The sequence below is a fragment of the Orcinus orca genome, chromosome 14, assembly GCF_937001465.1.
Source record: "Orcinus orca chromosome 14, mOrcOrc1.1, whole genome shotgun sequence".
In the NCBI taxonomy this organism is placed as follows: Eukaryota; Metazoa; Chordata; class Mammalia; order Artiodactyla; family Delphinidae; genus Orcinus; species Orcinus orca.
In genome coordinates this window covers 46,568,798-46,595,814 of record NC_064572.1, presented here as the reverse complement: position 1 = coordinate 46,595,814, position 27,017 = coordinate 46,568,798, and the positions used below count along the sequence as shown (strand labels likewise).

At 39.2% G+C, this 27,017-nt stretch overlaps 1 protein-coding gene and 2 long non-coding RNA genes across 4 annotated transcripts; 1 reads left to right on the top strand and 2 right to left on the bottom strand.

The window, feature by feature from the left end:
- Window positions 1-18: 18 nt before the first annotated feature.
- Window positions 19-5,588, bottom strand: LOC117197970 (uncharacterized). Its single transcript, XR_007471461.1, has 3 exons — window positions 5,373-5,588; window positions 3,925-4,140; window positions 19-2,745 (listed from the first exon to the last, which is right to left on the bottom strand). It is a non-coding gene; the product is annotated as an uncharacterized LOC117197970 (long non-coding RNA).
- TFAM (transcription factor A, mitochondrial) lies at window positions 5,588-22,213 on the top strand. Of its 2 annotated transcripts, XM_004286901.4 has the most exons (7): window positions 5,588-5,912; window positions 6,485-6,603; window positions 7,882-7,952; window positions 8,366-8,515; window positions 11,975-12,070; window positions 17,540-17,596; window positions 19,077-22,213. In XM_004286901.4, the coding sequence occupies exons 1-7, from the start codon at window positions 5,812-5,814 to the stop codon at window positions 19,203-19,205; spliced, it is 723 nt and encodes a 240-aa protein (XP_004286949.2). In that variant the 5' UTR covers window positions 5,588-5,811; the 3' UTR covers window positions 19,206-22,213. The 2 variants fall into 2 exon arrangements, with proteins under 2 accessions (XP_004286949.2, XP_049553368.1); XM_049697411.1 differs by lacking the exon at window positions 11,975-12,070.
- A 2,549-nt stretch (window positions 22,214-24,762) lies between these two features.
- LOC125961124 (uncharacterized) lies at window positions 24,763-26,918 on the bottom strand. Its single transcript, XR_007471459.1, has 2 exons — window positions 26,477-26,918; window positions 24,763-25,887 (listed from the first exon to the last, which is right to left on the bottom strand). It is a non-coding gene; the product is annotated as an uncharacterized LOC125961124 (long non-coding RNA).
- Between the last annotated feature and the right edge of the window lie 99 nt (window positions 26,919-27,017).

The following is a 27,017-nucleotide window of genomic DNA, read 5'->3' as shown; positions in this document are numbered from 1 at the left end:
TGGCTCATGGGCCCAGCCGCTCCGCGGCATGTGTGATCTTCCCGAACCGGGGCACGAACCTGTGTCCCCTGCATCGGCAGGCGGACTCTCAACCACTGCGCCACCAGGGAAGCCCCTCTGATACCCTCTTAATAATTAAGGTTGCATACCTTGTTCTAATTGAGAAGTAATTCATAAACTAATTTAGATATCTGGGAACTATTAACATGCAATAGATCTTTCTTTAGAATTTTTCTCTCCTTTCCATCATTTTGTACACTGTTGGGGGTTTTTTGTTTGTTTTTGTTTTGTTTTTTATGTTTTGGCTGCACTGCACGGCATGTGTACTGTTTTAAAAGGCAAACTGCTCTGAGGTGATAATAGACCCTAAGTGAATGAAAATGATTTGAAGGAAAAAATTATACATGTAGTTTTCTTCACATACTTTATTAAAATCTTGATTTACAGGAAAGCTAGGAGATATTCAGATTATAATTTTTTCTTATATTGCTGCAAAGAATTGTTATACTTTTATAACTTGTGTGTGTTTATACTTTATTTCCCCAAAGTGTAAACTTGTTGAAACAGGAACGATGTCTTATCCTTTTTGTACCATTTCCAATGCCTATCACAGTGCTATTTAATTGCTGATGAGCACACTGTCTTTAGATGTGGTGTTTATAGTATAACCTTATTTCTAGAAATATATTTTACTTATGAGTTCAGAATTACGTCTATTCCTCATGCTAAACCTACTAGGTGATTGTTCCTATTGTAGCTGGATTATTTGTCCATTATAATTACAAAAGCAAGACTGCTTTCTCTTAGGAATATTTTTTTCTTCAAGTGATAACTATGGATCTAACTCTTATTCACCAGGGAATTATCGTGGTCTCTGACTGCTGCTGCTGCTATTTATTGGTGCTACTTTCAGTTTTACTAGTGTGCAATATCAATAAACCATGATCACTGCTTTCATACATATGTTCCCAAATTTTACATTGCTCCCATCTACACACATAACTGTCCCTCCTATTGGCAAATGACACTTCTAACAGGTAGCTGCTGTTTTCTGTGGTGCCAAATTTGTATATAAATTATTTGTGCAAAACTAATCTTTTTACATTTTTTAATCTCCCTCTCTCTCTCTCCCTCCCTCCATCCATTCGTCATGCTCAATGTACTATGCTAGTATTATAGGGGACAGAAAGAAGCATAAGACTTAGTCTTGTCCTCAAGTATAGCTTACCATCTATTGAGGAAAAAATATGTACACATAAAAAAAGATTAACAACCAGAGGGCTACATGATATGTCACAAATAAATAATATGAGTTCACATAGTCTAGAAGATCCAAGGAAGATATTTGGGGCTGGAATGATGTGATATGTTGACTGAGTCTGAGGGATAGTCTGATATAATGGGAAAAGTGCAAGACAATGAATTGGAAGACCAGGTGTTCATTTCCACATCTTATTAACTGTTGTAACATTGTGACATGGGCTTTCTGAACTTAATTTCTCTCATTTGTAAATTGGGAACCATGATCATGATAATACTTGCTCTGTCTACTTCTTCAATTCATGAATCATATAATCAAATACAGTTATATAAAGATGTTCTGAAAACATTAAAGAACAATTCCAACCTAAGTGTGTGTTGTTTTAATTTTTCATCACCTACCATAGTGTTTATGCTAAAACACCACTAATAATTAAGAAATGTTAAAAGTTCAATAGGAAGAGAGGAGCAATGCTGGTATATAATTCATATGTTAGTTAATCGGGAGAGGAAATGACAAAATAAAAGACAGGGCTGTGATGCAAATATGACTTTTTTGTTTGGATACAATCCATACTACATCTATAATTATTTAGAAGCTAATAATAAGTGTTATGAATAATGTAAGGATAATGATAACCACTGTTGGGACTTCCCTGGCAGTTTAGTGGTTAAGACTCTGTGCTCCCAATGCAGGAGGCACAGGTTCCATCCCTGGTCAGGGAACTAGATCCCACACGCCACATGGCATGGCCAAAAAAAAAAGATAGCTATTATTTATTGAGCTTTTACTCTGTGCCAGGAACTTTTTATATACTCTCTAATTTAATCTTCATAACAATCCTAAGAATCAACTATCACTGTTCCCATTTCACAGAGGGGAAAACTCTGGGACAGAGAGATTGTCATTTAGCAAGGTCACACAGGTAATAACAAGCACGGGATTTGAACTTAGATCTAACTACTAAGTCTGTATGCTTACCCAGTAATTTCCATAACTTTGGCATATCACACAAAATGCAATGGTAAACTCAGAGCCAAATTGAAGTGCTTTGATGTATTTATTAACAGATAAGAAATAGATATTTAAATAATAAACTATTTCAAGCAAAGGTGAAGGGAGGAATGAAGCTTTAGAGGGAGGAGAAAGGCCAGTTCATGGAGGACTTGCATGCCATATATGAGAATTTAAACTTGATTCTGTGGGTAATCATGAGCCATTGAAGGTTTCAAGTACAGAAATGTGATCATTGCCTGCCTGGCACAGAGTTGCTGCTCCATTCATACTTCATGAACAAATGAATGAATGGGATTTGCCTTTTAGAAGGACTGACCTGGTGACAGTGTGAAATATGGTTTGGAGGGAAGTAAGACTGAAAGTAGGCAAACTGGGGACTTCCCTGGCAGTCCACTGGTTAAGAGTCTGTGCTTCCACTGCAGGGGCCATGGGTTCAATCCTTGGTCCGGGAACTAAGATCCCACAGGCTGCACAACGCAGCCAAAAAAAGAAAGAAAGAAAGAAAGTAGGAAAACTACTGTAAGATTTTGGGAAAAAATAGCAGAGCCGTTGTGAACAAGTGGCTTACAGGAGCTGACTGGTACTGGCTTAAAAAGCCAATTATATATATCTCTTCCCAACTTCAGGTTCAGTGACATTCAGTTGGTGGTTTGAAATCAGCCATGCGAGTATTTATTTACACCATAGATCTCAGCAAAAACTACAAATTAGGGCTCTCTTTTCGGAGAGCTGATTTACCAACACACTACTGGCCTGATCAAAAGCTATAGCAATGTGATGGAAGAGGAGGAAATACTTACTAGAGGGGCTAATGAAATAGAATCAGCAATACTTATCATTAGTTGGTTGATGGGTGAGGAGTGTGAATGAGGGAGATTATATAATAGTTTATCAAGTTATTGGCTTCCATGATTCCAATGGGATACTGGTGCCTCTTACCAAGAGAAGGAGTTCAAGATAGGGGAAAGATAGTGAATTCTGTTCAGGGAAAACTGAGGTATCTGTGAAACATGATGGTAAAGATGCCAGTGGCTATATATTGGGGTTGCCCAAAAAGTTCGTTCGGGTTTGCTGTAAGATTTTACGGCTACGGAAAAGCTCGAACAAACTGTTTGGCCAACCCAATAGATGTGAGAGTAAAAGGAGAGGTCTGGATTCAATATGAAATAGGGAACCATGAGGATGTAACTGATAGTTGAAGTCAGCTGTGACTGAAACACTGGGAGCAGATGAAATTTTAAAACAAAATAAAGGGATAGAACCCTGGAAAAGTCTTCAAGTTTTATAAAGTAAATATACATGAAGCCATATGCCTTTTTGTTCAAAGACAGTGTAAGTAGGTAGAATTATATTTTCTGTGTAAATGCTGAGTTTGGAATAAAATTATCACTGCAATGTATATGAGTTTTAAAGAATATTGGAATCTGATGAAAATAGAAATGTTATAGATCAGATTTATAAGAACCTTATAGCAAGATTTATGAAAATGACACTTTAAAACAACAAAAAGCTTTTTAAATGTCCAAAAGAAGTTTAACTTTATACCAAACATCTGAAAGAATAAAAACACTCTAGAAAAATATAAAGAAAAATTATTTCAGAAATTAGCTAAAATGTAATTATAAGGAAGTCTAGCCTATACTTACCTCTATCTTGACACTGTACTGCAACTCTTCCTTTCTTTGCCTCTGCCACTAGTTTTCACTGCAGGTGGGGAGAATGCTGTGTCTATATTTGTTTGGGGCCTTGTACATAGTATGTACTCAGAAAAAAACAAACAATAAAACCCAGCCCTGTTTCTTCCATGACAGGGTGAGAGGTTTGAACAGATGACCTGGAAGGTCCCTTTCAATCCTGAGAATCTGTGAAAAGGAAGTGGTGATAGTTGCTTACCACTTAAAAGAAGAAGTGGGCTTAATTTTCTATGGCACCGAAGGATCAATGTTTCAAAGCTACAGATTCTCAGCTCAATATTACACTGGTAAGAATTTTCTAACAAAGCTATCCAACAGAGGAAAGGCTGTTTCAGGAGGTGGCTATCTTTGAAATAAATGGAACGTGAGAGTAGAAGGACCCTTCCATAGCTTTAGTTTAGGTCTTCCCAATCTTCTTCATGCCATTGTCCACATGGAAAATGGTTGTACAGCACATCTATCAATATCTCAAGGCAGGACTTCCCTGGTGGTACAGTGGTTAAGAATCCGCCTGCCAATTCAGGGGACACAGGTTCGAGCCCTGGTCCAGGAAGATCCCACATGCCGTGGAGCAACTAAGCCCGTGAGTCACAACTACTGAGCCTGCTCTCCAGAGGCCATGAGCCACAACCACTGAGCCCGCGTGCCACAACTACTGAAGCCCACGCGCTCTAGGGCCTGTGCTTCGCAACAAGAAGCCACCGCAATGAGAAGCACGCGCACCGCAAGGAAGAGTAACCCCCGCTCACCACTAGAGAAAGCCCACATGCAGCAAAGAAGACCCAACACAGCCAAAAGTAAATAAATAAAATAAATGTATAAAAAAAAGAAAAAAATCTCAAGGCATACGTGTCACACGTTCTCAGGGCTTTGGGTGGGAAAACGCTGACGTAGTCCAGCGTCCTCAGCTGCAGTGGGGGAATTAAATCCTAGAGAGGGGATGCGACATTCCCGGATCAAGACGTTAATGCTGAAGCTAGAACTCTAGTCTCCGGACAACTAACTAGCCAAAGTCTCCTCCCCACAAATTAAGCAGGGGTTGGATGTCAAGCTTGAAGACTGCGACAGCGGTAGTGACAGTGGACAGTGGATGGGGTGATGGTCCGGATCGGTATTGCTTTAATGTGGTCCCATTACCACTGGCATTAGAACTTGTTAAACCTTGAGGAACCTGGGACCCACACAGACATACTGAATCTGGCTCTGCTGCAAGGCCTGGGAATCTGCATTTTAAGGTTTGCAACCATGCCCCACCCCCCTCCTCGGCAGTAATTTTGGACTCTGAGCTCCACCTCCTGCTTGAACTGAGGGACCCTGCTGGGCGCGTAGCACCCAGCAACCTGACCTCAAAGAAGCGTGGGCGGCACAGCTACACTGTGGTAAAATTGTCTGTTACGTACTAGTCCTTTCCGTCGTCACAAGCCAGCCAAGTACAGTGTCCGGGTGAGGCCACCGCCGTGCCTCCATCAGCCTCCTGGGCCAGCGGCTGAGCTGGCTGCGGAGGGCGGGCTGCGGATGGGGGTAGAGGCGGCTCAGCAGCGTCCCCTCGAGGAACTGCTGAGCCGTGCGGCCGTTTCCCTTCTCCGCCCCCGAGTTCCTCCTACTTCTTCGTAGTCCCGCCCACCAAGGAACCCACTACGGCACCCGCGCCTTCTTCCTTGCCCCGCCCCCATCTAAACCGGATGTTAACCGACGTCCCATAGTGCCTTGCGAGTGGCGGGCCTGATAGCAAGATTCGGGGTTAGCTCGCGGGTTTAAGTCGTCCTTGTTGGAGTTGTTTTATTGTGCCCGGGCTCTGTACGAGACTGGGGCCTGGTCAGTGCTTCGTCTGCGGATGCAATGGCGCTTCTCCGGGGCGTGTGGGGCGTGCTGAGTGCTCTGGGAAAGTCAGGAGCGGACCTCTGCGCGGGATGTGGCAGTCGACTGCGCTCTCCTCTCAGGTAGGACTGCTCGCCTGCGCCTCCGGAGGCGGCAGGGCTCAGGACCCCCTGGGGTTGGAATGTAGACGCTTTTCTCCGTTTTCTGCCACTCCTAAAAAGTCAGGGCCGAGTTGGCCCTGTGATTCAGACCTCGACCTTGCCATGGGGATGGTGGCTTTGAGACCAGGCCTTACTGCATCAGTACCCCGTGCCTTGCTTCTGGCTACCTTTCCCCTCCTCCCCGCCCCTTTTTATTGTCTAACCTTGGAGCACCCGGTTCGGCGTCCCCTATGAAGTCGCTCCAAGAGTCTCCTGCCTTCATCTAGGCGTTAAGGAGGCGGGGCCCAGGAGCTGGAGTGTACACGCTTTCCTCCACTGTCTTACCTTCCTAGGAGGTAAGGACTTTGAGATTTAAGTTTTGCAAGCTTTTGCCTCTGGATAGGACAGGATTTTAAATGTCATTATATTTCTTGTCGAAGGTGTCAGATATATAGCATCTTGATGACATCTTGTTTGGCATCTGTGTTCAGATCCTTACGAATATGGGCACTTAAATGCTTAACAATGGTTATTTTCTTTTTATTTGTATGTAGTTTTGCGAATGTACGAAGATGGTTTTCATCTAACTTCATTGGTTATCCAAAGAAACCTATGACTTCATACGTTCGATTTTCTAAGGAACAGCTACCCATATTTAAAGCTCAGAACCCAGGTGAGGAGTTTGGGCTATATACTCTTCTTTGATGTAATAAAGAGGCCACTAAGCAGTTAAATTGGAAACTTGATTTTCTCTACCAAAGCATCCAGTGAATGCAGAAACATAACCATTCTGTTTGATGTTCTGTAAAATAGGAGGTATAACATATTTTTTACCAAATAAAAATGCTTTAAATGTAATTGAGAACTAGTGAAAGTTATTTTTAAAATAGCATGCAGAGTGGAAAGCACCCAGGGAAGAGGATGAAAAAGCTGAATTTTGGGCTTTTTTGCCATTGGCCCAGAGGACCATTGATGAATCATTTTACCTTTTGCTTAGCTCCTGCTTCTGCCACTGGGAATTATTTATAAAGTTGCAATGAAATAACTTATGTGGACATGTTATGTAAACTTTAAAGCTCTACACAAATTACTGTTAATTTCAGGAGATTTTTCACTGAAAGTCAGTTCTTGAGTTCCTGAAAGATTTCCAGTTAGGAGGTTTGTTGACTCCCTAGAAAGGGTGTGGGTCTTTATTTAGGTTACAGTGTAAAGATAATGACTAAATTAGTAATTGCTGACCTTTGCTTATGATTTCTAAAGCCTTTTCACATGCAGTACATCACAGGGCACTTGTGAAAATCAAATGAGCTGTTAATAGTCTTACCTTATAAAGAACTGGTTTAAGAGACATGCCTCAGTACTCACATCTTTTAAAATGTAGGAGTTGAAACTAACAAGTGGTTTGTTAAATCATTTTTACCCTGTCATTCCAGTTAAGATGAGGAAGGCAATGGGGAATAATGAATTGGTTTTAGTATAATTTAGTTTGTTTGCAAATGGTATTTCTGTAATTGATATACAAGGTAGTGTTACATGAATCAAGACTATATTTTGTTGTTTAGTCAGGTTTAATGAACTTGATAATTCCTGAAAGACTTGAAAAAAAAGAAAAATGTTTTGATTGAAATGTGAAGTAAAAAGCTTATAGACACTGATTATGCAATGACTTAAACTAGTAGTCAATTTCTGAAGACCATTTTGGTGGTAAGTGATAATCCCTAATTATTGGATAACAGACTTTAACAATGTTAGAAAATATTAAATTATTTATCGTATTTAAATTAGTTGGTTAGAAAAAAGCTAAATCATTGTATTAAGTTGTGTGGTATAGAGGTATCTGTAAAAATACTTAATTTTAGAGCTAATGGATTATGCTTCCCTGGAAGTCTTTAGAAATTGATCCTGAGACGTAAAATTGTGACATCAATTTTTACTTTATTTCATTTCATAGATGCGAAAAATTCAGAACTAATTAAAAAAATCGCTGAGCTATGGAGGGAACTTCCTGATGCAGAGAAAAAGGTAAGCATATAAGTTTTCAACATTGCTGACCAGTTATTCTGTAGTTAAGAACAATTGTCATGTCCTTTAAGGAACCAGATGACCCAGAGTTTTTTTTTTTTTAACATCAGTTATCTACAAAGGAACTTCATATGTTCTGATCCACATAAATGATGAGAATATGGATGTATGGGAGTGGCGATGAAGGGTTGGCAGCAATTTGAAGTTGAAGGCTAATTACTGGACTTTCACCTCAGTAATCATGTATATGAAAAATACGTGACTTATAAATGTGATCCAAGAGCACATTTTTCACTTGGTGGTTCAGTCTGTCTTTACCTGAAGTCATGCAGTTGTCTTTCTCTGACAGGTGTGCTATGTTTAATTAGTCAGCAACAGTTTATTGACTTCTTATATGAGTTTTCTATTTATAGATGTACGAAGATGCTTACAGGACAGACTGGCAGGCATACAAAGAAGAGATAAACAGAATTAAAGAACAACTAACTCCAAGTCAGCTGGTATCTTTGGAAAAAGAAATCATGCAGAAACGTTTAAAAAAGAAAGCGTTAATAAAAAAGAGAGTGAGTATCATTGAAATATTCTTTTCCTTTGGCAAATAACAAATATATATATATATATCTATGAGTATAGGTGTTTTTGTCTTATTTTGATGACATGGTAGAATGTCATCAAGTGTACTCTAGTTAGGAAAAAATAGGATAGTTCCCTTCTGCCACTAGGACCACTTGCCTTTGAGTCTGTTTTGGAAACCCTTTTTGCTACTTCTGGATGCATCTGAATTTAAGATACATAGTTAAGACTGGCATGAAAGCTGTAGGAACAGAGTTGTGAAACAGCCAAATCAGGAATAGCAAGAATCTTGCTTCTGGGTCTTGTCTAGAATAACCTACTGATTTGAATTGTTCTATAGGTAATGGTGAATTTTATTTTGAATATTGCTGAATAGACTGAATTAACTCAACAATTTTTAAAAAGTGCCTGTTGTATCTAATCAAATAAGAAGTGCCTTTAGGATGAAATCCTGTTTTTCCTCATTAAAAAAAACCCCACATGTTTCAAAATTAGTGGTTTCCAGCTTAAGGTATTAATCCATTATAAATTCCACTGTTTAATAGTTAGACTACATCTTTCTGTAGTATTAGGTGTGAGGTGGAGAACTTGCTGGTCCAGTACATATACAATAGAAAAGGGTCGTCAGAGTTAAAACTATTTCTCTGGAAAAGTAGATTCTAGCCTTTAACGTGAGGTGCTAGGATCTTTCTCCCTAACCCTAATGTCTTAAGCCCTCCTAGCACTCGGGTTGAGGACTCACCCAATTTCATGTCAATGATAGTAATCTGAGACTGCTGATCCAATTAGTAAAAGGAAGCCAGAAAAGATACTAAGAGTGAGAAATAACAGTCTCCGCATAGGGATGGTATTTGGAGGATTGAGAACTAGGGTTTTCTCTCCCTTTTTTGCTCTCCCTTTCTCCTTAATGCACCCAAACTAGTATTTAGAGTGAGGAGGACCAGAAATGAGGATTGAGCAGATATAAGGGGTTTCCTAGTCAAATATTTCTTCTGTTCCTTTCTCTGTTCTCCTCATATTCTCATTACATGTGTGTTATACCTATTGTAGTTGTCCCATGGTTGTTGGATATTCTGTTATGTTTTCTTTTCAGTCTTTGTTCTCTTTGCTTTTGGGTTTTCGAGGATCCTTTTTTTTTTTTGGCTGCGCCATGCAGCTTGCCCCCTGACCAGGGATCAAACCCGTGCCCCCTGAAGTGGAGGCTCAGAATCCTAACCACTGGACTGCCAGGGAATTCCCTCTGTTAGTGTTTTTTATCTCTGGCACTTCTTTTTTTAAAAAAATGATTATGCACTTATTTTATTTATTTAGTTAGTTAGTTTTGGCTGGGTTGGGTCTTCGTTGCTGTGCGCAGGGTTTCTCTAGTTGCGGCGAGTGGGGGCTACTCTTCGTTGTGGTGTGCGGCCTTCTCGCTGCGGTGGCTTCTCTTGTTGCAGAGCACAGGCTCTAGGTACATGGGCTTCAGTAGTTGTGGCACGCGGGCTCTAGAGCGCAGGCTCAGTAGTTGTGGCTCACGGGCTTTGTTGCTCCGCAGCATTTGGGAACTTCCCGGACCAGGGATCGAACCCATGTCTCCTGCATTGGCAGGTGGATTCTTAACCACTGCGCCACCAGGGAAGTCCCTCTAGCACTTCTTTTTGGTTCTTAATGATTTCCATCTCTGCTTACAATGCCCATCTGTTCTTGCAAGCTGTCTAGAATCCTTAGCATATTAATCACAGTTGTTTTAAAATTCTGGTCTGATAATTACAGCATCCCTGCCATGTCTAGTTCTGAGGATTGCTTTGTCTCTTTAAATTAGGTTTTTTGCCTTTTAGTATGCCTTGAAATTTTTTCTTGATAGCTGGACATGATGTGCTGGGTAAAAAGAAATGCTGTATATAGGCCTTAGTAATGTGGTGAGGCATGGGGACAAGGGAAGCATTCTACAGTCCTGTGATTAGGTCTTGGTCTTTTAATGAGCCTTTGCCTTGGCTCTGTGAAGTTCACAAGTGTTTCTCAGTTTTTTCTCCCCTTTGTAGGTGGTGCAGGATGGCTAGAATAAGCTGTAGTCAGGTATTTCCTTTCATTGAAGTCAGTTAGGCTCTGATAGTATACCAGCAGGTTAGGTTCTGATTAACTAGTTTCCCCTGAGGGCAGGCCTTGTTAAGAATAATAAAATGCTCAGGCATTTCAAAATGTTTCCTTTTCCTCTCATCCTGCTGAAAGCAAGAGGGGATTTTTCTTGATATTTACTGTTGGAATCTGGTCAAGTTCCTGGGGATAAACCTCACAATGTGAGGTCCTTCCTATGACTGGGTAACTCTCAGAGTTGTCCGCATGGAGCCTCCAGCAGTTTGTTAACTGCAATTCAGTTTCCTCCCTGGCACTGGTTTCCATTCCTGAGTCTCTGCTTCGGTAAGCCTCGACTCCCTGTGTTCACCCCTCTGTCTGTCTCTTCAATCTTGGGGGCAGCAGTTTGCCATGTGTCCTCTCTTCTGTGCATCCAAGAGGAGTTGTTGATTTTGCAGTCTGTTCAGCTTTATACTTGCTAGGATGGAGTGGTGACATCCAAACTCCTTACATGTGGAACCGGAAACCTGAAGTCTGAGTGTTTTCTTTCTCTCTGTTGGAATTTTCCTTTCCATTAGAGTCCCAGTTCCAACTAGTTAGAGAGTAGGTGAGAAGTGTGGGAATCAGGAAGTTGCAGGTGAAGCACCTAGGAGAGAAATCCCTAGCAGTAGCTCTAGAAACAAAAGGGGAAATGCATAGTTAAGTTGTAAAATGCCTAGTTTTCTGACTGAGAGGTTCAGGGCCAAGAAAGTGATCTCTACATGTAAATCAGAGAAGCCCTACTTTTACTTATGAATGAAAGTTGGGTTTGTTATTGACTGTAACCAAATTGCCATTAAAAGCTCCATCATTTTACAAATTACTATCAAATTCAGCAACTAAATAAGTTAAGATGATGCAATATCTTTCATTAGATAATGCATCCCCCGACCCCTTTTGATACATAGTAAAAAGAATTGAAATTAACATATCTGTTGAGGGTTAAAGGTTGAGAGACATGCAGGGAAGGAAATGAAATGAGAGATTATTAAACAGATACTCTAATGTTCTTGAGTTGTGGTGGAGACATGTAGTGCTTTGGCCAAGGAGATGGTGGTGTACAAAAAGATTTTGTACATATGTGCTCAGTTATTCAGTTCATGGAGACCATGAAAATAATATGTAAAGGAAATGTTTTTGTATGAAACATAACTCACAAAATCTATTAGAATTTTCAAAACATTACTATAAAAATTCTGACCCCAAGAGGGAACAATCACATACTTTATATAAGAATCATAATGTTCACTTTAAAGAACATTCTGTAATGCATAGTAGTGAATAAAGTTTTTCTGTAGATGAAATTAAGTCTCATAGAGGTTAAAACTTTATCTCACTCTTCCATTTTTATTACATAGGAGTTAACGATGCTTGGAAAACCAAAAAGACCTCGCTCAGCTTATAACATTTTTATAGCTGAACGTTTTCAGGAAGCTAAGGATGGTACATCACAGGTAAAACAGAACTGTTTATTTTTAAAATTTTTGTTTATTCTAATTTTTAAAATACCTAGACAGGAAATTTTAGGGGTGCCACATGTCAAATGGTGAAGAAAAGTGGTAAATTACTATAAACAAATACTATATACAAATAAGGCCCTCTTTCTTGTATCTCTTTTAAAGAAGAATCCTTTTTCTTACCACATACAAGTAATTTGAATATGTAGTTGCCTATATATATAGAGAGAGAGAGAGAGTCAACTTTTAAAATTCAAAAAAACATAAAATTTTCAGCTTTATAGGGTTGTTAAAGTTCTGGAGACTTCTTATCCAGCAGTTCTTAACTGTTTTACAGTCACTGGGAAAGTAGGGTTGAGGTGTAATATTTTGTACTGGGATTTGAGTGTAACCTATGGCTTCATGTTACATCCTTTAATAAAATTTTAGTTTTGCCCACAGGAATGTATTACACATGTGAATGTCATAGGAATGTGCAGGAAAAAAAAAAGCTTGTCGTTCCTGCTGTGGCTTGGTGTTGCATTTATTTCCTTCTTAGAGGCTCCAAATTGACAATTGTATTTTTCCTTTTATAATAAGCCATGGTAAGAGAAGTCGGTTCAGATTCCTAATTCTTGTCAATCTGAGATGAAGGTTTTTTGCCACTCTGCCTCTTTGGGTTACTTAGATCATTTTACAAATCCTGTTGAACATATGATTAAATAATGTATATATGTGATGTACTTTTTCCTGGCTATATACTTTTACTGATTTACTCCCCTTGGGATTTTAAATTTAGTTTCCATGGCCCTGCATTACTAAAAAAGCAAGCCTATTTATTTTTTTAGTTGGAATTTGCTCAGTCACTAACTTACCTTGGATTTATTGATAGTCTTCTTATTAGTATAAGAAGGTTATATGCTTGAGAATCTGAATCAGTGGTTTTCAACTCTGACTGCATCTTGGAATCACTTCAGAAGCTTCATGGCTGGGCCTTATCCCTGGAAATTAAAATTAACTCAATTATATCATTTTTATTCATGTAAAAAATACATCCATATAGTTTAAAGAATCAAAATGAGACTTGTTATGAAAGATACTAGTTTTACCGTGCTGTCGTATTCCTTACTCTACTCTATCTATTCCTTACTCCTTACGACTAATACATTCTGTTTTAGCCAATTCTTGTGGTATTTACCTCCATATCTCTAAATAATGTTCTGTATTGTTACTTCCTGATTTTTTAAAAAAATTCTAAGCATTACATATATTTTAGGCATTACCTCTCACTATTTGATGAACATTTAACTCTTTCTTATTCCGCTGTTCACATTTCCATCATCCTACCCCCCAATATAGTTATCATAATTTTGTTTAGATCAATATAGAGTACTTAATATTTTATGATAATGTAAACCATATTCATAGCTGAGGTGTTCCATTTGCTATGATTATTTTTCCTTTCTTGCAAAACTTTCCCTGAAATTGATTTTCTTTTTTTTTTTTTTTGCGGTACGCGGGCCTCTCACTGTTGTGGCCTCTCCCGTTGCGGAGCACAGGCTCCGGACGCGCAGGCTCAGCAGCCATGGCTCACGGGCCCAGCCGCTCCGCAGCATGTGGGATCTTCCCAGACCGGGGCACGAATCCGTGTCCCCTGCATTGGCAGGCGGACTCTCAACCACTGTGCCACCAAGGAAGCCCCATGTCTTGTTTTTGTATTTGCTTAGTTTTTTATGTACTATCCATAATTCCACCCAAATTCTTCAATATTCACTAGCTTTGAGTACATTTAGATGCATTATATATTCTGTCAGTTTCAATCCAGAACCTCTGATATGTTCCAGTTTGGTTGTTGCCTTCTATGCTTAGTGCATAGCTGACATCCTGGATCTTCATCATCACCCTTGTGGTGCTTTTGTTTCTTCTGTTGTCTTTCTTGGTTTACTGATTCTATTACAGCATCTCCCCCAGCCCAGTAAGAGTACATGGGAGATTAATTTTTTGAGTTCTTGCTTGTCTACATTTGTTTGATAGTTTGACTTGACATAGAATTCTAGGAAATCATGTTCTTTGAAAAATTTAAAAATATTGCTCCTTTCTCTGGTAGCTTTTTAAATTGCTTTCGAGAAGTATAAAGCCGTTTTGATTGTTGGTCTTTTGACTGTGATCTGTTTTCTTTTTTCTCCCCTTCTCTTTTTTCTTTGTTCAGACTCTCTAGAACTCTTATTATTTGTTTATGCATCTTCTGAACTGGTCCTTTAGTTTTCTTAGCTTTTCTGTATTGTTTTGGCCTTTTTTGCATTTCTTTCTGGGATATACGTTTTCACTTAATCTCCCTGTTTTCAGCATGTTACTGTTGCCCCAACTGTACTGGGCATCCACAGAGTAACTATTTTACCCTTTTAAGAGGATGAATATCATAGAATCTGCCCATGGTGGGGATTTAACCTCTTTTTTAAACAGACTTTCAGTCGATCTCATGTTTTAGCCTGACCTTCACCTCTATTTTATACCTGTCTGGTGCTGCCAAATTTCTGAGCTACTTGAGAATTCTGCATTGTAAATCAATTTGCCTTTTACTTTTTTGGGTTTAGGTATCATTTCTCCACCTGCTTTTCAGCTTCCAAAATGTTGTGTTGGTACTGCCCTCTCCTGTTGTCTTTGTCCATATGGTTTTTATGCCTTAAGAAATTTTAGTTTAATTTTAAAAAATAAATAAACCACAGAAATTTATTGCTTACAGATCTGGAGGTTAGGAAATCCAAGATCAAGGCACCATCATGGTGAGGGCCCTTTTCTGGTTCATAGCTGGCACCTCTCACTGTGTCCTCACATGGTGGAAGGGCTCATTTAATGGGGTTTTAGGAAGCAACAGAAGTAAATGTCTTTCCATCCCTTTTTTTTCATGATTTATTTTTTTAGGTGAAAGATTATTCATGCAACTTCATAAATTATTGTTTAATGCATTGAGTGTGAAACTTTATGGATTAAATATATTTTTTGAATTTATTTATTTTATTATTTATTTTTGGCTATGTTGGGTCTTCGTTGCTGCACTCGGGCTTTCTCTAGATGTGGCGAGTGGGGGTTACTCTTTGTTGCAGTGTGCTGGCTTCTCATTGCAGTGACTTCTCTTGTGAGCACAGGCTCTAGGCGCACGGGCTTCAGTAGTGGAGCATGGGCTTAGTTGCTCTGCGGCATTTGGGATCTTCCCGGAGCAGGGATCAAACCCGTGTCTCCTGCATTGGCAGGCGGATTCTTAACCACTGTGTCACCAGGGTAGTCCCTATGGATTAAATACAAGGAAAAAGATATGTTATGAAAAAGATATGTTATGAAAGAAAAGATATGTTATGAAAGAGAGCATTAAAGCAATTCTTTCCAAAGCTAAGAGGACAGTTATTTAGTAACCGTCCCTGAATATACTAAATGTGTTTATAAAGGTAAGTTTAAAATATTCAAAACATAGGCTCGGATACTATCTGGTACCTCATTTTTTCTTAATAGGAAAATAAAATTCAGTCAAAGTTCTGGTCAGAATAGTAAAGTTCATTGTTTTAACTCTACTTCTCCTTAAAATCACTAATGATATTCTCCTAGCTTTAAACAGGTACTTTTCAAACCATATCCCTCTTTCCCTCACATTCTCCTTTTCCTATCCCTCTGTCTCTTCTCTGCCCCTTATTCTCCACCCACCCATTTTTCCCTTCAGTCTTTGCTCTCTGGTAGCAACAGCACAAGCTGTGTGACGCATACTCACTGTCCTCTCTGCCTCTCCTCCCGCTATGGGATCCCTGCATCCCTTTAATTTTATAGATGAAGAACCAAGCCTAAGGGAGGTAATATGACTTTTTCCAAGTCACATAGTTAAGTTCAGCTAAGTAGAATAAGAACTGGTGTTGTATTTTTCCTGTGACTACACCTAAACATGTTGGCACAAATTTTAGAAGAAAATTTTAAGCTACAGAGAGGAAATAAAACACTTAGTCTTTGAAGTTAGTCTATGACAGAATGTAGTTTATACTTGATTATTAATGTTTCTGAATCCAAAAAGATAAATATCTGCACAGGAAAAGCAACCATCAACAAAATGAAAAGTCATCCTACCAAATGGGAGAAGATATTTGCAAATGATTTAAAGAATTCATACAACTCAGCAAAAAAAAAAAAAACTGATTAAAAAATGGGCAAAGGGGCTTCCTTGGTAGCGCAGTGGTTGAGAGTCCACCTGCCGATGCAGGGGACACGGGTTCGTGCCCCGGTCTAGGAGGATCCTACATGCTGCGGAGCGGCTGGGCCTGTGAGCCATGGCCGCTGAGCCTGCGTGTCCAGAGCCTGTGCTCCTCAATGGGAGAGGCCACAGCAGTGAGAGGCCCGCGTACCGCAAAAAAAAAAAAAAAAAAAAAAAAAATGGGCAAAGGATCTGAATAGACATTTTTCCAAAGAAAGACATAGAGATGGCTAACAAGTACCTGAAAAGGTGCTCAACATCACTAACAGGGAAATGTAAATTACAACTACAATGAGATATCAGCTCATAGCTGTTAGAATGGCTATTAATCAAAAAAACCCAGGAAATAACAAGTGTTGATAAGGATGCGGTAAAAAGGGAACCCTTGTGCTAAAACGCTAACTCAAAAAGATATATACACCCCCATGTTCACTGAAGTATTATTTACAGTAGCCAAGACATGGAAGCAATCTAAGTGTCCATTGATGGATGAATGGATAAAGAAAATGTGTATATGCAGTAGAATATTATTCAGCCATCATAAATAAGGGAGTCTTGCCATCTGTGACAACATGAATGGTCCTTGAGAGTATTATGCTAAGTGAAAAAAAATCAGAGAAAGACAACGTCTAATCTCATTTATATGTGGAATCTTATAAAAAGAGCTCATAGACACAGATAACAGATTGGTGTTTGCTAGAGTTGTCAGGTGGGGATGGGGGTCAAAATGGGTGAAGGAGATCAAAAGGTACAAACTTCTAGTTATAAATAAATAAGTCCTGGCAATGTAAGGTACAGTATGGTGACTGTAGTAAATACTGTACTGCACATTTGAAAGTTGCTAAGAGAGTAGATCCTAAAAGTTCTCATCACACACAAAAATTTGTAACCATGTAAGGTGATGGATGTTAACTAGACTTACTCTGATCATTCTGCAATATACACAAAAACCTAATCGTTATGTTGTACACCTGAAACTAATGTTATATGTCAATTATATCTCAGATTTTAAAAAGATACCTTTTAAAATACCTTCATACCATTAATATTTGTACATTTTAACAGTTTAATAATTTTTACTTAGAAAAAATGTTAAGAATTGATGAATCTTTGTGATTCTTGATATTTGAGTGTCTGTTATTGGAATGAATAATAAAAAAACATTTTTCTTTAATCATTGAAATCCCTGTATCTGGTATTTAAAGGTATGTTGTTTTACAGGTAAAGATGGTACTTAACGGTATGTTGTTTTACAGGTAAAGCTGAAAACTATAAATGAAAGCTGGAAAAATCTCTCTAGTTCTCAAAAGCAAGTAAGTAGTATGGTTTTAGTCTCAAGTGTCTAGTTAGAATATCTATGAGAATATGTTAGAGCAAGGCTTGATTCATGTGAAAACAATGTTATATTACACAAAGTATTTTTAAATCATTTTCATATTCTTGGAACCAATTTGGCTTTTCTCTTTTGGTAGTTTTTTTTTTAATTGGCTTCATTTTATTTTATTTTTAAAAATATTTATTTGTTATTTTTGGCTGCGTTCTGGCACACAGGATCTTTCGTTACAGCATGGGCTCTTCATTGCAGTGCACAGGCTTCTCTCTACTTGTGGTGTGCTGGCTTCTCTCTACTTGTGGCACGTAGGCTTAGTTGCCCCATGGCAGGCATGTGGGATCTTAGTTCCCTGACCACGGATTGAACCCATGTCCCCTGCATTGGAAGGCAGATTCTTTTATTTATTTATATAGAAATAAATAAATAAATACACACATACATACATACATAAATTGAGGCTGCATTGGGTCTTCGTTGCTGCTCGTGGGCTTTCTCTGGTTGCGGCAAGCAGGGGCTACTCTTCATTGTGGTGCACGGGCTTCTCATTGCGGTGGCTTCTCTTGCTGCGGAGCACGGGCTCTAGGCACGTGGGCTTCAGTAGTTGTGGTGCACAGGCACAGTAGTTGCGGCTCGTGGGCTCTAGAGCACAGGCTCAGTAGTTGTGGCGCATGGGTTTAGTTGCTCCGCGGCATGTGGGATCTTCCCAGCCCAGGGCTCGAACCTGTGTCCCCTGCATTGGCAGGCAGGTTCTTAACCACTGCGCCACCAGGGAAGTCCCTGGTAGGTTGTTTTTTTTTTAATTTATTTATTTTTGGCTGTGTTGGGTCTTCGTTGCTGTGCAGGCTTTCTCTAGTTGTGACGAGTAGGGGCTACTTTCTGTTGCGGTGCGCCGGTGTCTCATTGCGGTGGCCTCTCGTTGCAGAGCAGGGGCTCTAGGGCATGGGCTTCAGTAGTTGTGGTGCATGGGCTCAGTAGTTGTGGCTCGTGGGCTCTAGAGTGCAGGCTCAGTAGTTGTGGCACACGGGCTTAGTTGCTCTGCAGCATGTGGGATCTTCCCGGACCAGGGATCGAACCCTTGTCCCCTGCATTGGCAGGTGGATTCTTAACCACTGCGCCACCAGGGAAGCCCCCTGGTAGTTTTTTACTGCAAATAAAATTGGTATTTAAAACAGTGTCACTCATAACTTAGTGTCACTGTATCCAGTGGTGGTCACATCTGGCCCCTGTTCCTTTTCCATACTCCAAGCCCTGAAATTGTAACAACTTCATTAATATTTAAAATCTTTATCTCTTACCTTTTTTCATCTAATTTTTATCTCACGAAAACATTCGTTTCCAATCCCCCCTTACACATGTAGAATAGTAAGGTAATTTCTAGAGTATATATAGGAAAGCATTGCAGAAATTAATTGCAAAGATTCCTCTAAAGAAATCATTTTAACGATTATACTTTTTCTCAGGTATATATTCAACTTGCTAAAGATGATAAAGTTCGTTATTACAACGAAATGAAATCTTGGGAAGAACAAATGGTTGAAGTTGGACGAGATGATCTTGTACGACGGTCAGTGAAATACACAGCAAAATAGTGACCCTGAGAAGTATTAAAATAGAAGATTGAATTATGTTCATAATGGATAGACACAAGAAACCAATTAGGTCTCAATACCCAAAGCTGTTGTAAAATTAAAATGGATAAAAGTTGGTAAACATTTATATTTAATTTCTTTTCTTTAGCCCGTTGACTTCTGCCAGCCAATTCAATACATTTTGTATTGGTGTCTTGCTTTGGAAAACCCAAACAGATAAGAGTTCATGCAGAATGTATTTTGTGTTTAGGAACCACTGAGCATCAAAATAATCCATGAAATGTAACCGTGAATCATTTTACCTTTGATAAAGGTAAATCAGACTGTGAAGTTTTTTTATACTCTATGACTATGGAAAGAATATTCTTGTTTCCTTATATTATGGAGGCAGGAGTTTCCTTTTCAAAAGTGTCTCAACGTTTGTAGAACCCATAATGTTCTGTGATATAATTGTTCGTTTTTAATAGAGCATCCAGAACTCATGTTGGCAAATTCCAAATCCTAGGTATAATTCATATTGTAGTCAGAGTTGACGGTTGTACATGCAAGAGATTTCTGGTGTCAGTTGCAACATTTATAAAAGGGATAGAGAAATTTATAAACCTTTTCCTCATTATCTTTTTTCCTAAATTAAAAACTAAAAAATTATGTACCATATCTATGCATATTGCTTTATATTGCATAGAGTAAAAATTTAAGTGTTTCCTAATTATATGTTTTAAGGTGAGACATTCATTTTACAGCTTTCTGGGGTTTTTTTTTTTTCTTTGTTTTTTTAAAGTAGGAATTTGTATTCTGAATTATTTTTTCTCTTACATGATTATATTTATCCAGAAAGTAGAGAACTTATTTGGTATAAGTTTTAAAATGAGAGATCTAAAAAACATAAGTCTCCTGTCTCTAGATTTGGAGCCTGTAATTTTTAAACATTTTGCATAACATACAAAAACCTATGTACGGGACCCAGCTCTGGCCTGTTGGTGAAATCCAGCCCACTGCCTGCTTTTCATGGCCTTGTGAGGTAAGAATTGTGTTTACAATTTTAAATGGTTAAAAAAAAAAAGAATATTTCAAGGCACATGAAAATTAATATGAAATTCAGTGTCCATAAATAATGTTTTATTGGAACACAGCCATACTCATTGTTTATGGCTGCTTTTGTGCAACAGTGACAGAGTTGACTAGTTGTTACAGAGATGGATAGCCTGCAAAGACTGACCCGTACAGTGTGGAATGAGATGCTCTTAAATTATTTGCTATGGCTCAGTAAAATAATCCTTAAGAATTTGCCAGTTAGCATATAAACCTTACCATCCTTTAGCATTTGTTTATCCTCTTAGGAGAGTCAAGCAAAGGTTTTCAAAATCCTCACCAGCTTTTTGAGCAAAATATTCTACTGTCATCATCAGTTCACAAGAATAAGATAACTCAAAATTTATATTATACAAAATATTATGCCAAAAAATTGTGTATTCTAGATCTCCAGAAACAAATGAAGATTTTTGTAGTTTGTGGATAGAAAATAAGTTAAAAGTCATGAAAAAATGACTTTTTACATACCGAATTTGGCAAAGGTAGGGACTGTAGAGAAAAACATAGCTTAAGAGAAGCCTAAGAGTTAAATACATGAAGCTGAGTGTATTCAGACAACTTTCCCCTGTGGATAGGAATACAGGACAAAGTCTGCCATTAGGTAGATAGGCACCTTGGGTCTGAGGCTAGAGTATTTTGGGGAGTAAGGGTTAGGGAAGAAAAGGACGTGTGCTAGTGTCTATCACAAGCTTTTCTCAATTAGGTTTCCAGGAGAGAAGTAAGCCCTAATTCCCTATAGCATCTAGAATTGTACTGATTTTGTATCATCCTCAAGAGAATGGAGAAAATAATCACTCAAATAATTTACTGTGTTCTGTGCGTCAGATGAGCCTAGGGAGCAGATAGGAGTCAGTGTTTGTAATGAATATTATAGAATGGGTGAGGTAGAGAAATTAGTTATGTAAACACCTGCAGGACAAGTGTAGTATAAAACACATCTTTGCAATTACTTTCTGAGCTCTTTTAGCATTTACCTGTATCATTTTATAGCAAACACATTCAAATCTTATCTTCCCGAATATACTGGGAAGTTCAGTGTCTGGTAAGTTCTTAAATATTTACATCTTAATATAGGGAAGAAAAGTATGAAACAGTGAAAGGAGCTAGAGCAAAACCATTTTATGATATCATTTTATTTGTTTTTGTTTCTAAAAGAATGTCATCATTAATACTTTAAATATTAGGATAATCTGATTTCACACCTTTCTTAATAAACTTCAGTACCTGTTGAAGACTGGCATGCCATATATCAAATGCCATCCAGTTTAACAATATACACAAATATTCTATTGTTATAAAGAATAAGAGCTTATATCAATAACCAGTGGCATTTGTTTTTGTTTCTAAAAGAATGTCATCATTAATACTTTAAATATTAGGATAATCTGATTTCACACCTTTCTTAATAAACTTCAGTACCTGTTGAAGACTGGCATGCCATATATCAAATGCCATCCAGTTTAACAATATACACAAATATTCTATTGTTATAAAGAATAAGAGCTTATATCAATAACCAGTGGCCAGTCATATAACACCTTACTTTTTAGACTTTTCTTAAATTGACCCAACAAAGTAATTGCTGTAAGAGCTAAAGAATAGTGCCAGGGAAAAGATGCTGAGGAAATGAAAGCAGTGTTTATGCTTTTCTGAGCAGTTGGTCATAAAGAGATGTTTATACTTTTGTTCATTAGAGTACCAGTATTAAATTTTTTGAAATAAATTGATGATGGGTATGTGTGTAATTATTTTACTTTCTGATGTTTAAGGGATATTATGTGCAGATTCAGCCTACTGTAATCATGTAATTTTGCTGTTGCTTTTGGCTAACTCCTTTTTTGGAAATCCCACTTTCTTTTTTTAAATAGTTGGCTATGAATGTATATATTTAAATTTCTGAATTAAAATATTACTACAAGTAGAGTTAAAGTAACTAGAAAACTTTATTGATTTTTCTGACATTTACTGTACCTAAAATTAATCACCACCAGGTTGTGCTAAAGCAGCAAGAAGTTCTTATGTAGTTAAGTAATAAGTGTCCATTATTTCTCTTAATTTTATCAATCTTTTTACTATAAGAATTCTCTCAAGAATACTCTTACTTTCCTCTCCTCACAGCCCCTCTCCCTTCTTCTTTTCAAAGCTCCAAGCTCTTACAGACAAATTTGAAAATGTTATAAGCACAGACTGTATGTTTTGAAATTTTAAGCAGTAATACTTTTTTTTTAAAATACTTTTTAAAAAATTGAACCTTTGGGAAGAATAAGAAATGAACATATTTATTACTTTGAATTTGTAAAACTTTCCAAACAGAAAGTAAAACTATACAAAGCTAGTATCAGTCTCTCACATTGTTCACAAATAAAGTACTTTTGGTAATTGATTAAATCATTGATTATATTTAATGGAAAATACATGAAACATGACTATTTTGTAGCACATTAAAAAATACTTAAAAAAATTTTTTTTTTCCTGGCTAAGAAGCTACATACTTAAAATTGACCCTAAACAAGAATTTTAAATAAGCTAAACATTTAAAAATCACCCTAGGGCTTCCCTGGTGGCACAGTGGTTGAGAGTCCGCCTGCTGATGCAGGGGACGCGGGTTCGTGCCCCGGTCCGGGAAGATCCCACATGCTGTGGAGTGGCTGGGCCCGTGAGCCATGGCTGCTGAGCCTGCGTGTTCAGAGCCTGTGCTCCGCAACGGGAGGGGCCACAACAGTGAGAGGCCTGCGTACCGCCAAAAAAACCCCAAAACACCCTAATGTCATTTAAATCATCGTTACATAATGGTGTCTGATTTACATGTGATGTGCAAGAAAATAATTGAATTTACTTTTTTGCCCGTATTAATTTAAGATTTATCCAATTTCATTTCTCCACGCCCACAAGTCATGTATAAGAGGAGAATAAGGAAGGCAGTATAGTTGACCTTTGAACAGTGCAGGAGTTAGGGATGTGGTCAGAAATCCATGTATAACTTATAGTTAGCCCTCTGTATACATGGTTCCTCTATATACGCAGTTCTGCATCTGTGGATTCAACCAACCGTTGATTATGTAGTACTGTAGTATTTACTGTTGAAAAAAATCTGCATATAAGTTAGACTCACAGAGTTCAAACCCATTATGTTCAGTGTCAATTATACAGTTCTGACACAGTGACTTTTTACTATAGAGACTACCAACCATCAGCCTTCACATTAAAAAGTTGATTGGTTATACCCAACTCTAAGATTCTATTTAAATTATCTGTTTGATCTGGAGACAGGGTGGGATCAAGATGGAGTAGGAAGACCTTGAACTCACCTAGCCCAATGAACACATCAAAAATACAACTATGTATAGAGCAATTCTTCGTGAAGGAGACCTGAAGACTAGCAGAACAGCTCTTGTACAACCAAGGCTGTTGTACACAGAGTCTGGTAGGGAGGAGAAGCATCCTAGCCAGGATCCACATCCGTAGCTGGTGATCCAGAAGATTGGGATGTCACAGGCTTGGGATTGTTCCTAAGGAGCAAGGAATTCACACCCCATATGAAGCATCCCAGTCCTGGGGTCTGTCACTAGGAAGACAGCCCTCTTAGTTGGTTTGAAAACCACTGGGGCTTACTGGAGGGCTGTAAGAAACTGAGACTCCACTCTTGAAGAGCACACACAGATTTGCTCCCAGTCCCAGCACAGACCAGCAGATTGAAAACTGTCTGGTGCTCTGGCCAGCCTGCCAGGACACCCCAGGGTACACTCCAGTCTGCACCAGGATCCCACTCCAGTCCTGCCTGAACTGGCACCATTCCCCATTAAGGTGGAGACTGCCATTGCCAACACACATGTATGCACTGGGAGAAAAGGATAGCCAGCTCAGAAGTGAAACTCCAACACCTTGGCCGCAACCTCACCTCTGACCAAAGCAAAGACTGCCACCACAATTGCACGTGTGCGAATGTACTAGGGAAAGAGCAAGCCAGCCTAGAGGTGGGGTTCCAACCCCTTGGGCCCTGACCCCACCTCTGACCAAGGTGGAGCCTGCCATTGCCATCACACATGTGTGCGTGCACTGGAGAAAAAGTAAAGCCAGCTCAGAAGTGCTGTTCCAACCCCTCAGCCCCAACACCACCCCTAACCAAGGCAGAGACTGCCATCATGCCAGGAAGAAACTTAACTTCCTTAGGGCTCCTGCTCAAGCCCCTTGGACTTGGTCCCACTTCCCAATAGGGTGACAACCACCACTGAGCCTGGGACAAGTCCCAGCTCACATCTGACTCCAGCTCTATTCCCTTGGACACTAGCCATACCTCCCATCAAAGCAGCTGCCATCAGCACACCCCAGGAGAAGACTGCTCCCACCAAAGCCACTGGGCTAACACAGACTGCATAAGGAGGCTCCCACAGAAGGACATGCCTACAAGACCATAATAGGTAACAGTTTCACCTAATTTCATAGAGACAAATAGAGAAAGTCAAAATGAGAAGACAGAGTTATATATTTCAAATGAACGGGGGGGAAAAAACCCGGGGGGGGGGAAATGAAACATAATTTACCTGATAAAGAGTTCAAAGCAATAGTAAAACAAAAAACAATAAAACACACGAAACAGAAAACACACACACAAAAAAAAACTTGGGAAAAGAATAGAGGAACACAGTGAGAAATTCAAAGAACTATGAAACATGAAAAAGAACCAGTCAGAACTGAAGAATAACTGAAACAAAAGTACATTAGAAGGAATTAACAGGAGATTAAGTGATAAAGAGTAATGCATAAGCAATCTGGAAGATAGAATACAGGAAATCAAATCAGAACAGCAAAAAGAAAAACTTTTTTAAATGAGGATATTTCAAGAGACCTCTGGGACAACATCAAGAATACAAACATTCACGTTATAGCGGTTGCAGAAGGAGAAGAGAAAGAGGTTGAAAATATATTTGATGAAATTATGGCTGAAAACTTCCCAAACCTGAAGAAGGAAAAAATGTCCAGGTACAGGAATTACAGAGTCCCAAACAAGATGAATCCAAAGAGACCCACACCAAGACATCATAATTGAAATGATGAAAGTTAAAGAGAGAATCCTAAAGACAGCGAGAGTAAAACAAAGATGCTTTTTCTTTTTGGCTGCATTGGGTCTTTATTGCTGCGTGCAGGCTTTCTCTAGTTGCGGCAAGCGGGGTCTACTCTTCATTGTGGTGCACGGGCTTCTCATTGTGGTGGCTTGTTGCAGAACACAGGCTCTAGGTGCGTGGCCTTCAGTAGTTGTGGCATGTTTGCTCAGTAGTTGCAGCACATGGGCTCAGTAGTTGTGGTGCACAGGCTCTAGGGTGCGCAGGCTTCAGTAGTTGTGGCTCACGGGCTTAGTTGCTCCGCGGCATGTGGATCTTCCCAAACCAGGGCGCATGTCCCTTGCATTGGCAGGCAGATTCTTAACCACTGTGCCACGAGGGAAGTCCATGGACTTGAATATTAGATGCTTTTTATGGTTAAATTTTATAGGTCTGATAATGGTATTGTGATTACGTAGGAGAATGTCCTTACTCTTAGAAGATACATGATGACACACTCAGGGCTGAAGTTTCATCACAAGTAAAGACATCTAGATAAAGCAAATATGGCAAAATCAGCTATTGACTCTAGATATGTCTGCTCACTGAATCTTTCAAATTTTCTATTTGTTTGAAATTTTTGATAAGGAAGAACTGGGAAATATATTGACCAAGAAAATGTTTATATTGTTTACTGAAATATTGCTTGAATATCCCATTTGTGTAAAACGTCAAATAGTTGTGCATGTTATCTAAGGTAGATGAGGCTGTGTGTGATAACCTGTTTTTTTCAGTTTGTGTGTATTTTTACTCATCTGACAATTTTGTGTATTGCAAGTGTCAACTGAAAAAGAATGCACAACCTAAAAGTTGAGACTTATGTTTTATGAGGCTGACATTCTTAGGACTTCAAGCCGGGGAGGCAGCATCTCAAGTAACCCTGAGAAAACTGCTCTGAGGAGGCGAGGGGCAAGCCAGGATATATAGGAGTTTTGCAACAAAGGGCAGGTAGTCGGAACAAAAGATTATCGTTAATAATAATAATAAACTAGGTATATCAAGTTAAGGAATTTAGCGCTTTTCTACGTATGGGAAGATGCAAGAGTCTGGGCTCACTGAAACCATTCCTTTGATACGCACCTCAGCGATCTGGGGCCAGTATCCTGTGTTTTCGAGTTTCCTCAGGTCTCGCTGTGGGGAGTGGCTGCAATCCTATGGCTGCTAGATGGCAGGTATTCTTTGTTTCCTTTCTAAGTTCCCTCAGGGCTCACCGGCTCACCCTCGGAGGTGGCTGCAATCCTTGATGACTATGACCGTTGATGACTATGACATCCTTTGTTTACTGACATGGCAGGCAATATTCCATTTCTCACAAGTAATTTTGAGAAGCTGGCATCATCACACTTTATCATGATTACTACTACCGCCAATGCCACCAGCACTGGGCTGCTGTGCCTTCCTGGGAGAAGCCCTGCCACCACCAGGTTTGTTTTCAAAGCTTGCACTGCGGGTCTCTTCTCTGGTCTTCTCTTCCACCCGCGTCAGCGTCTGGGCTAGCGCAGCAACCGCCTCACACCGGCTCCCTGGCTGCGATCAAAGTGGCTCAGGTCCCACCCCCAGCTCCGGGGCGGGGCTCCAGCCGTGAGGCCGGTCGGGGGTAACACCTTCGGGGTCGACAGGC

Coding starts and splice junctions, on each gene's coding strand:
- TFAM (XM_004286901.4), top strand. CDS start 5,812: ATGGCGCTTCTCCGGGGCGTGTGGGGCGTGCTGAGTGCTCTGGGAAAG. Junction 12,071..17,539: donor CTAAGGATGGTACATCACAG/GTAAAACAGAAC, acceptor GTTGTTTTACAG/GTAAAGCTGAAAACTATAAA. Junction 17,597..19,076: donor TCTCTAGTTCTCAAAAGCAA/GTAAGTAGTATG, acceptor ACTTTTTCTCAG/GTATATATTCAACTTGCTAA.